This window comes from Pundamilia nyererei, unplaced genomic scaffold, assembly GCF_000239375.1.
Source record: "Pundamilia nyererei isolate P.nyererei 1_Seehausen unplaced genomic scaffold, PunNye1.0 scaffold00063, whole genome shotgun sequence".
NCBI lineage: Eukaryota > Metazoa > Chordata > Actinopteri > Cichliformes > Cichlidae > Pundamilia > Pundamilia nyererei.
In genome coordinates, this window is record NW_005187464.1 from 2,485,164 (window position 1) to 2,496,953 (window position 11,790).

The 11,790-nt window shown below is 40.5% G+C and overlaps 1 protein-coding gene across 1 annotated transcript in view; it reads right to left on the reverse strand.

Moving 5' to 3' along the window:
* Positions 1–7,188: 7,188 nt before the first annotated feature.
* The window catches only part of LOC102193097 (keratin, type I cytoskeletal 18), an 8,761-nt gene continuing 4,159 nt past the window's right edge, over positions 7,189–11,790 (reverse strand). Inside the window, exons 5-10 of the mRNA XM_005735321.1 lie at positions 11,547–11,703; positions 10,193–10,357; positions 9,972–10,097; positions 8,695–8,912; positions 7,866–7,894; positions 7,189–7,334 (exon numbers count right to left, since the gene is read on the reverse strand). Of these exons, the coding sequence (XP_005735378.1) occupies positions 7,219–7,334; positions 7,866–7,894; positions 8,695–8,912; positions 9,972–10,097; positions 10,193–10,357; positions 11,547–11,703 (811 nt within the window). The 3' untranslated portion in view covers positions 7,189–7,218. The remainder of the gene's footprint in view (positions 7,335–7,865; positions 7,895–8,694; positions 8,913–9,971; positions 10,098–10,192; positions 10,358–11,546; positions 11,704–11,790) is intronic.

The window sequence follows — 11,790 nt, forward strand, 5'->3', positions numbered from 1 at the left end:
TGTGTGCAATCTTTGGTGATTTCAAATATTTAAACAGTTGCTTATTATATCTAATGCATTTCTTTTGTTGCCTTGTCTGCAGATGACAGATGTCATCACAAAATCCAAAGAAAAGCAAGCAGAAGTTTCCAACACGACTGCTCACAGCCTCTGTGGCTAAACAATTCTGCAGAAAAAACAAACTATATCAGAGACCAAGGCATGAAAAATAGAAAATAAATTATTAGAGAATGGCCTTGAAACGTTTTCCCGTAGCACAATAACAGAAGGATAAACTTGAGCATGAAATATAATGGATTTAATTTACGGCAATATTTTGCTGAGATGAAATCTTTCAAATGCTGTCCAACCATCGTCTGTACTCAGAGAAAACTTGCAGTGCTTGTTTTTGAAACACCACGAGACTGCTTAATCCACAGATCTGCTTGTCTCCTCATCTTTACAGTCATCTACTCGCACATTCTCTGTGATTCTCTCTACACTAAAGAAGTAATGTAACTGCTCTGCACTTCAGTGGACACAACAAAGGATGAACATCTACAAGCAGGTTGAGCTCCATAAATCTGCTACACTATACTGCCAAAAGTGTTCACTCAGCCCACCATGTCATTTATTTCAGACCTCCAATCTGGCCTACAGATTAAGAACAGCAGTCATGGAATTGGTTTTCATGGCCGAGTAGCTACATCCAAGCCTTAAATTATGAAATCCAATGCAAAGCATCAGCACGCAGTGTCGTGAAGCACACTGCCATTGGACTCTGGAGCAGCGGAGACTTGTTCTCTGGAATGATAAATCACACATCTCCATCTGGCAATGTGACGGATGAGTCTGGGTTTGGCGGTTGCCAGGAGATTATGGTGTGGGATTGTTTTTCAGGAGTTGGGATCAAGCTTAATTCCAGGGAAAGGAACTATTAGAGCTTCAGCATAAAGAGACATTTTGAATAACTTCATGCTCCCAATTTTGTGGGAAAGGTTTGGAATTGTCCCTTCCTATTAAAACAGGATTGCACACAGCAAGGTCCATAAAGAAATGGACGAGCAAGTTTGATGTGGAAGAATTTGACTGGCCTGCACAGAACTGAATTAGAACGGAGATTATGACCCAGGCCTTCTCACCCAACATCAGTGTCTGAACTCACAGATGTGCTCCTGGAAAAATGGTCAAAAAATAAATAAATAAACCCCTAAATTCCATGGAGAGCCTTCCCACAAGAGTTGAAGCTGAGAGGTGGTAGCACAAAACAACAGTCTGGTGAGCCGACATCATATTAAACCCAACAGATTAAGAATGGGATGTCACTCAAGGGTGAGATGAGAGAATACTTTTGGCAATACAGTAAAAATACACTATACTGAAGTAAAAACATCTCATCAGGCAGACTGTAAACAAACAAGTTTGTCAGAGTAAACAGACTTATTAGTACTCTTTGATTAAGAGTCTTTGATTGCTAATTATTGTTTAGAGAGATTTCTGGCGTGAAATTGTGATTTCTTTCCTAGAAGGCCTCACTGTGCATCCTGTGCGGCTCTGAGGATGTAAATGGCTAATATGAGTCTCATTCATGTAATCTGGAGTAAAGTTGTTCACTACTTAAATAATTACTGACATGGGTTGCCAGATTAATTTGTGCCACTGCTTCTAGCTATTAATGCAAAATTTTTGCAGCTCTTTCTGGATGAATTACCAGAAGAAGAAAAACATACAATATAAGAAATATATTCTTTATCATAGCTTTAATACAGAAGTAAGAATTAAATTTTTATTATACGTCTTTATTAGGTCCATTAGGTACTTATGGCAGGGGTAACTTTCACATCTGTGAATATACCTTTGTTATTTAACTATATTTATGCAGATGTTGCATTAACTTGTGTTGCCATTCGGATGATGCATTTTCAGCAATGGATTTTTTTAATAAGACAATTCTGCCTAAAAGAAACTATGTATGCTCTCAGCAGAGGCACACATTAGCTGGTTGCGTGGTGAAACAGCTGAAATGCTAAACCGTGTCACAACCTGGGTCACAATGCCATGACCAAGAGTGAGATTCACACAAATGCCCCTTCAAAAAACTGTTTATTTTAAAGCAACGTCCTTTAGGAACTTGAATTAACCAAGACATGTGTAGTCAGCGCTGTGAGTGAGCAGGGAATGTAGTGTTGTTCAGTGCAAGAAAATTAAGCAACACACAACCAAAATCCAAAATGATTCATGAGGGAAGACACCCACCCGGCAGCTGAGCTCTAAGGGATTTAAATTAGAGCTCAGCTGTTGCTAATGTTGCTAATTGGGAGCAAACCACTCGTCCTCTCCAAGAGCTGCAGAAAGGAACTGCCAAGTGGAGCCGATGAAAGGACATTAGGGTGAGGGTCATCACAACTGGCCTGTCTGCAGTCCAGTCACCTACTGAAAACATCTGGCAGGTTATGAAGTTGGAAATATTACAGTAGAGGCCCCAAACTGTCCAACATCTGAAAGCCTTGTTTTCAAATTGACAGCAATTGGTCTGTACAAAGAAGATTTTCATTTTCTGAATCCATGAATCTAGAAATTATTTCAGGCATATTAATAATTAATCTCGCTGCTTCTTGCCATGTAACCATGTGGCACTAGTGTGAGGCAGTTCTCAGAGTTTATTTGTCCTAAAGTTTATCAGACTTTCTGTGTCTATTGCTTTATAACACTGTGAGCTGGCCGACAACGCATCAGCCTTGGTCTTTACAAACTCAGTGCTCTGTGAACAGGACTTGCATGTATCTGTCTTATTTATTCAGAGTAACGGAAAAAGGCGTTGAGTCAGTGGTGTTTCAGTTTTCTATACACGAAAATCTGATTAAATAAAACAAAACTTTGTTTTGTGGCCTTTTAAAACCACAGATTTCTATAAACACTCACAGAAAATGTATATTTGTAACATGATCTCAGGAAGCCTGTTGATGTCTTATTGTGTTTTTTGTTGGTCTGCTCCTTTTTATCATGCTCCTTTCCACAAAAACAAAATGTTTGACCGCTAAAAAAGTCCTCCCGTTTGAACCCGTGTAAAAGTGGCTCCTGCGATTGTTTGTTGTTACACATGGATGATAAAAAATTTTATAAACAAGTTGACAGTGTTGTCATAACTGGTACCTGCTTTTGTCCTGATTTATCTTTATCTTTTTTTTTTGTTTTGGTTTGTTGTGACGGTTTGGTTGTAGAATCATGAAAGTGTGCATTCATATAATAGCATGAGCTTTTAAAGGATTATCATGCCAGAGGAAAAAACCCTAAATGTCACTCATAAAGATTATACAACCAAACTAATTACTAAGTCTGTGTGAACTATAGAGCTGTCAGTCATTCTAGATAATGTGCTTCATATAAATCAGACAGGAAAGACTTACAAGTACATCACCCGTCACTATAGGACCCTGTTATTTTCAGCCTATTTTTTTCTATATTTGCCTCGGCATTAGAGGAGCTACCTCAAAAATGTCTTTAGTGAAAGAACTGCAGTATGTTTTCAGTGCTTTTGAGATATTACTCAACACTTTACCTCAGTGACAACAAACATGCCCTCCCACATAATGACTTTGGGCTTCACATGTTTGCAGCTGAACCGCAGGCGTAATAACTCTGTGATAGGCCCCGGGGCAGATATTTCTTTGGGCTCTTACCACCACACTGTACCAGAGCAAACACAACTTCTCATACTCAGACTCTTTGCGCAGCAAAGTCATTGACAGAACTGCTCAAATCCAAAGTGCAACGTCCTCATCCTGCACTCTCCTCTTCTTCTTTTAAGCACCACTTTTTTCTTTTTTTTAGTTTTTGCTTTGCTTGCTGCACATAATTTAAAAGGCTGCTGCGCTGAGACACTCTCTGGAGTTTGTTGTTTGTTTGCATAGTTTGTGTTCTTGGGCATTTTGCACAAATGGCAGGGAGCAACATCATCTTCTGACTTTAAAACTTTTGAGAAAAGGTGGCAGTTTTTATCAGTGGAGTACAAAATGGCTGAGTAACTATTTGCAACTAAAATGTAATTGACAAGAAAAATGTATAAAGCATAAATAAAGTCAGGTTTTGGTTCAGAACCATGACTGTAATTATCCTCTTTACAATACACTGAGAACAAAAGACAGTGATGTAATCTGAACGGGATTCCCCTTGATAGTTACTCCAGGTGGGCTCCTTGTGCTTTCCTGTTCTCTGCGTTATCTCAGCGATCCTGTTGGACATTGAACCTTTGAATCAAACTAACTGTTACAATCCATTTAATACGCATTTCATTCTGATTTTTTTCTTTTCATTTTCTTAGAGTGAAATTGTTTTCCCAACAATGTTTTAATGGAGGAACATGTTTGGAAATTTACTTTGGCCTTCTTTAAATAAACATTTATTGCAGAAAATTAACAACAATCAATTATTAAACAACAAAAGCATTATTCACAAATCCTGCTTTCTAATCAGTGTGTTTTGATTGGATTTTGAGCCCAATTTAATATAGTTTTCTGTTTATGAATAGCTCAGGCTGTAGGCCGTGGTTTCATTGCCTGAAAAGGAGCAACTGTGACGACACCAGCAGAGAAAATTTGACTTTTGACTGAACCCATCATTTTCAGATATTAAGATAGTTCTGGGGATGGATTTTAGGTTAACCATTAACCCAAACATTAATAAAAATAAATAAAAAGACTGTACAGCATATACATTGTGCTCATATATGTCAAGTTAGTGAGACCATCCCTCCAGGTCTGTCTATCATCATTCTTCACTTTTAATGAGTCACAGAAATTGTGGTTCGATACAAAATTTGTGTTAAAATTTAACTGCACACCCCTAAAAATGATTAGTATTATTTTCTTCTTCATCTTCTTTTTTTTTTGCTGCTCCCTTTATGGGTTGCCACAGCAAATCATTTACTTCCATCTCACCCTATCCATCACATCATCTTCTGTCACACCAGCCCCCTGCAGCACACCGTGAGTTGATGTACCCATGATGCTCTAATCTTGTCTGTTCTGGTCATTCCCAACCAAAATCATGTGGTGGCGTGAAGGAGGGATAACCAGTGAAGGTGACTATGAGATGCTGACAACGCCACCTGGAGAGGGCGTTACACCCCAGGACAGATTTCTATAGCCAATGTAAATGTTACACTAGCTACCAAGCTCAGAAGAGGTGAGGCAGATCAATTCCACAAATCAAAATGTATTAAGACAAACTACTAAAAGCATAGAACTGTAAAATCAGAAAAGTTCTTAAGGTAGCAGGGCTGAGACTGCAAGACAGTTAATTAAAATGCCTTTTTAACAAACAATGATTAAAATGACCAGGCTGCTGCCACGATGCTACCCTAGAACAATCACGGCTCAATAAAAATACCTAAACAAAATGGTGGAGACCGGCCACTTGAGGAGGCAACCCTACAGAGAGCAGTGCCCAAGGGTGCCCCCAATTACTCACCCGTGTAGTTCCACTGCAAACCTCACTGTCACTCACACTGAAATCTAAATGGTGCAATCTACCATCTGTATGTGTACAATCTCATACATTGGGAAGCGGATTCCACCTCACGTGCCTAGCCCCGCACCTCCAGTAAAGCAACAAAACAAAGCATAAAACGTTAAACAAATTAGTAAAAGAGATATAAATAAAACAAATACAGCCTAAGATACAGTTCTTTATAAAAGCAAGATTAAAAGATATCAAACAATTCCAAGTAAAAGACCATAAAACCGGGAGTCAGTCATGGCCAGTCCATAGACGCTTGTAAGATAACAACAACAAGACACAACAAGACAGCAGCAGTATGGCACAATCCTGTAACAAAAGAGGGAAACAGTCATCAAGGCCCACCCTACTATATGCCACACTATTGTTGTTTTGTGCCACCGTATCCAAACCATGAATCACAGAAGGTCTCACTGACATCTTGTAAACCTTCCCTTTCACTCTTGCTGCCATCTATTTGTCACAAATAACCCCCGACACTCATCTCCACCCGCCTGCACTCTCTTCCGCACTTCTCGTGTGCACTGTCTGTTACTTTGGATGATTCCTACTACTTCTGGTATCGCCATACTTTTTGTCTGGTACCACAAGTAAATGGCCTGTATTTGTATAGTGCTTTACTAGTCGCTTTACATCATCCACACATTCACACACTGGTGATGGCAAGCTACATTGTAGCCACAGCCACCCTGGGGCGCACTGACAGAGGCGAGGCTGCCGGACACTGGCGCCACCGGGCCCTCTGACCACCACCAGTAGGCAACGGGTGAAGTGTCTTGCCCAAGGACACAACGACCGAGACTGTCCGAGCCGGGGCTCGAACCGGCAACATTCCGATTACAAGGCGAACTCCCAACTCTTGAGCCACGATCGCCCTAGGTTGTACTTTTCATGGCTGTTTATATATTGTCCCTTTAAACCTGGCTGCACTTTATGCTTAACTTCAGTAAACTTGTTTAATTAAATAAAAGCTGTTAAACATGGCCTAAGGAGCTGGGAAAGAAAAGCTATCGGATGAGAGGTGAAATGTCTTCAAACAACTTAAAGAAGTCCAGGCGCTTTTCTTTCCAATCTTCTTAGACTAAGATGACCTGGTTGAATGAGAACCTTCACAGACGTTTAACATGGCAAAGCACTTCTGTGCTGAAGAATAGCCTCATGAAGCCTTTAGGCTGACTCTAAGTTGTTCAATTCAGACTCAAAAAATCCCAAAATCTAGGCCGTTATCAAAGGTGATGTAAGAATAGAGAAGGTGGACACATTGTGGATTTATTCTGTCTTTGTATTCAGAATGCAAACAGTAAACAGCAGACATGAAATTGTTGTAAAAGGAACAGAGGCTCATTTAGTAAAAAGAATGTTATCGCACTAGGAATTAAACATCATTTGACTACAAAACCCTTTATTAGTAAAACAGAGTTTAGCAGTGATCAGTCAGTTTTCACACATTTCTATCTAAAAGTCAATGAACTCATGCAAAGCATAGCTTGTTTGTAGTGACGTCTGAATCACGTTTCATGTGAGATGATAGGAAACACAGGACATTCATAGTCAGTCATTACTGTACCTCCAACAATGCTCTCAGCTTCATTTTCACAATTCATGAGTAATAGGGCGGACTCTTAATTTTTCTTGTTTTCCCTTTTCTCCTTTTTTTTGAAAAAAGTTCTAACTTCTACTTATTTTGTTTATTTTAAAATTTCAGCTGGCTCTTTGCTTGTTCTATTTCTTCGACTCCTCAATCTGCTCCACTTCGCTGGACTCGTCCACCACCTTGCCGTTGACCATGGTCTGAGTCACCACCTTCACGATCTTTCTGGTGCGGACTTCGGGCTCCTCTGTGTTTAAAAGACATGAGAAGAGAATGTGAGGCTGACTAAACTAGTTTTTTACGCATATAAATACATTTAAAAAATGTAAAATCTCAGTAGTTTCACATATAGGATGATATGTGACTGCTACTAAAGCACAGAGTTTGTAAAAGTTGTGTTACCTATTCATCTCACATCACATCACACTCCAGTTTCTTAATCCAGCAGTGCAAGTCAGAGAGATTAGGACACAACACGGGGGGAAATGTTTTCAGACCCACATTAGTTGCTATAGGAGCTGAGCTGTAAGTGGTTTGTGCATTGTTTGGATATTTACATAACTATAATTAGTTGTGGGCCTCCTGGGTGTGGTAAAAGATAGATATACCCTTCTGTCTGTCTGTCTGTCTGTCTGTCTGTCTGTCTGTCTACTACAATGCTGGCTCAGATCCACATTTGACTTTGAATACAGTTTTCCTTTTTTGCTTGACTTATCTTTCTCATAACTTCACTTTTGGTCATTCTTTCCTTCCATAAAGTTTTCAATAACTCACTCACTTTTTGGTGGAGGAGGGACTTCTTTGACTCTGAAGGGCAGAAAGAAAACCTGTTAGAATTACCTTTCAATTAAAGCAAGACTAACACAATCAAAGCAATCATTTAAAGGGAACTTATATATTTTATAATAGCTGGTTTCATGCAGCTTTATTTCAGTTTTTAGCTCTTTTTGATGTCAGTGAGAGCAGATATCCTTAATATAGTCACCTCAGGCACACAGATCTGGCTGTGAGTGCAAAAGCCCCACCCATTTGTTGTTCAAACCTTCGGTTTGTTAGGGGCAGCCAATCAGAAAAACACTGCCCTAAAAGGACTCTTAGCATGAAACACGCCCGGACACTGACAGCAAGCTTCAGTTTCTTACAACTTGCTTATTATTATATTTTTTTGTGATTAGGTTTTATAAACAACGCAGTACAGTTTACACTCTCGTCAGTTTTCCTGTCTGTTGCTTACTTTGGTGAGAACATTGCCACAGTAACAGTGTTCTCACCAAAGCTGACATCTGAGAACAGCTACACCCAACAATGCCAGGCGGCAGGCTAAGAAACGCTTGATGTAAGATGATCATACAGGTATTGTGATCAAGGCAACAGTGTAGCCAAATTATCCCCATTCTGACTGAACATCAAACTACAAGGATGCACCATAATCTCTGAGTATATCAGGTGTGTTATTGTCCTTCTCTAACTTCTTCACTAAAGTTTCTGTGTTACCTGCTGGCCAAAGCTAACATACAGATTTATTTTAAAGGGCTGGGTAAAGCATACTTAATTATAATTTCCCTTTGAGACATGCGCTAAATCTTTATTAGTATTGCTATACTTACGAGTCCTCTCCCTCCAGCAGGCGTCTGTAGGTGGCGATCTCCATCTCCAGGTTTTGCTTGATGCGAAGAAGCTGCTCGTAGTCGGTCTTGGTGCGCTGCATGTCCAGCCTGAGCTGAGAGAGGTCCTCCTCCAGCTGGTTCAGGGTGACCTGCAGCCGCTCCATCTCAGCAAAATACTTTTGACCCGTCTCACCGAGGTTTCCCTCCAGAGCTGCTATCTGAGGAGCAGAAGGGAACAAAACAAAGCAATCTATATCCGGAATTGCCGTGAATATTCCTCATAGTCGTGATATCAGTATCAAGTTAAAAAACACCGGCATGTCCACCGGACATGATAACCCTATGATTCTCCTCATAACAGTGACTCTGCTGTGCTGTGTTGTAACCAGCAATCAGTAATATGATGCTACATAGTAGGTCGCCTGATTCTGAAATTGCTTCCCAAGCCCATATCAACAAACTCCTGTGAACGGACAAGTCCTTGGCACCTAAAGCAAACATTTGCTGCTCAGACACAATTAACCCACCTCACCACTGAACCTCACCCCATACTATTTTGCAACTGAATGTGATATGTCCCTGCACGGTAAAACATGTTTACTGTCAACACAGGATTAAATGAAAGAAAAACAAAATGATTTTTTCCCAGAACATAAGATGCAGTGGTCTGGAAATGTACAAAGAATGTACACGAAACTTATCTGGACATCTGCAAGGGTTTTCTGTTGCTGTTGGACAAATCTCTTTCTTTAATACAACACCATATTTCAGTGCGGCTTTTTGAAAAGTTAATACTCGTATAAAAATAAATTTAGAATCACGCCTGAGGTGTGTTTGCACTGCTCTTGCGGGTATTAGGCTATGTTTGCACAACTCAAAATGGTTTTTTTTAACCGAAACACAGACACGTCACTCTTCTGCCTGCAGAAAGGAAAAACAGCAGTGAAGTAAGACCACACCCTCACCTACACCACAACCTTTCCTAGGGATGGGCGACTTTTCTTGCTGTAGTCACTGTGTAGACATTCTCTGTCTACACAGTGACTTTTTCAATTCGATTTTACATACAGTCAAATGACAGTAAGGTGCTTTGTATTTAAAGGTAAATACACTACAGTAACTGGGAAAATTCCAACAATTAGACAACCCCTATGAGCAAGCACAAGACAGTCGGAAGGAAAAACCATCTAACATGACCAGTTGGTGATGAGTGGAAGCTAAAGGAATTTACAGTATGTCCGTGCGCTGTTTCATCTTGCTGTTGCATCCCAGCTCACCTGTTTGTGCAGACTCTCCAGCTCCACCTCCAGGGTCTGCAGGAAGCGCTGCCTCTCGGTCAGCTCTCCCTGAGCTCCCCTCAGAGCCTCGTTGCTCTCCTTCACCTCATTCTGCATCGTCTCCAGCTGGCAAAGAAGTGTTTTCTGTGACCTTTTGTGTAACTTTGCGAGGACCATTCAACATTATTACAGTGATTCACACTAGATATTACTCCCCACACCTTCTTGCGATACCACTGCTCCGCCTGTTCCTTGTTCCTCTTCACAATGCCCTCATATTGGGAACGCAGCTCGAACAGAATGGTGCCCAGCTCGGGCCCGGTGGCAGAGTCCACCTCCACGTTCACCTCATCTCTGGCAATACGAGACTTCATCTGCTCGAGTTCCTGTAGGCACACAGGAGATTGTTTTTATTACATTGCTCACATTGTCATTTTTAAACCAAATTATTTTAGTTGCACTGTGTATTAAATGTCACTTCTAATTAAATGTAACCAACACTGGTTTCCACAGTCAGCATATGAAGAAGGCGTGGAAGAGATCGCTGAACCCTACACCGCAGAGTGACAGAGAGGATGTGATGGCACTTTAATTATTTAGATGTTTCTCATAAATACTGAATGGGAAAGAGCTCAGCTTACCCCTGGCCTTTCAACTTGCACACAAATAATCCTGCTCAAGCATGCTTGGTGGATTTCTTTCACTCTCTCTTCTTTGTTACATTGTTCTCTGTCACTAGTCTGTTTTATTCTAAAGTAGTGTATTACTAAAGCTCTTGATATATGTTTATACACATTTTTCTAAACTTTATTGGGCAACAAACTTGAATTATAGTTTATATATTTCATGCTTAGTCACTGAATTCTTGCTTAGGGTCTATCTAATGTCCCAATGCTCCCCAAAGAGACACTGCTTATCTAAATGAGTTGCCATATATTCAACAAAAAGGCATAGATTCCAGAGATTCACATTCACAAAGCAAGCACCACATGGGTAAAATACATAAAAATTAAGAATATGTGATCTGTTCTAATAATCTACTCTTATTTGGTTAAATTCATGCTGAATATTTGCAGCAGTTCATTGTTTCATTGTGAAAATGAGGTTTTAAAAACCTCCAGTCTCGGACATATTGCTTCTTTCTTTGCATCACATTATTCTAGTGGCCTCTAAGTGGCACCAAATAGGATCTACACAGTCTTGTTTCAGTAAAAGGGAGATCAGTTCCTCCTTTGGTGTGAGGGGGTAAGTTTATCTTTGCCTTGGAGAACACCTCGGATCAGCTGACTGGACAGAGAGAGCAGGTGTGAGCAACCAGATCTACCTGCTGCTTTTGTCCACAGTAACCAGAGGACCACCTATTGCTGCGCTCTCCTCAACCACACATCGTTTTCTGTCTATGTTGGCGCTAAAAAAACCCACTGAGTCCACCAAAGTGGGTCAAGCGTGTTTCAAGCAAGTGTTTGTGAGGGCAGACTGGGGAAGGGAGAGGGCCAAAATGAAAATGAGACTACACAAATGTCAAGTAGTGAGAAGAGAAAACGAGAACATGGGGATGGTGGCAAACACACTAACCTCTTCATGGTTTTTCTTGAGGAAGTAAAGTTCCTCTTTCAGGCTGTCCAAATCTCCCCTCAAAGAGGCGATGATCTGCTCGTGATCGGTCTTGGCCTTTTTCAGGGCAATACAGTCTCGCTCCACAGACTGACACATCACCATTTCAGTCTCCCATCTAGTAGTTTGGAAAGACGAGCAGCATCGTATATTACAGTAAACTTTTATTCATTACCTCCACAGATAAACTGCTTCCCCCCCCCCC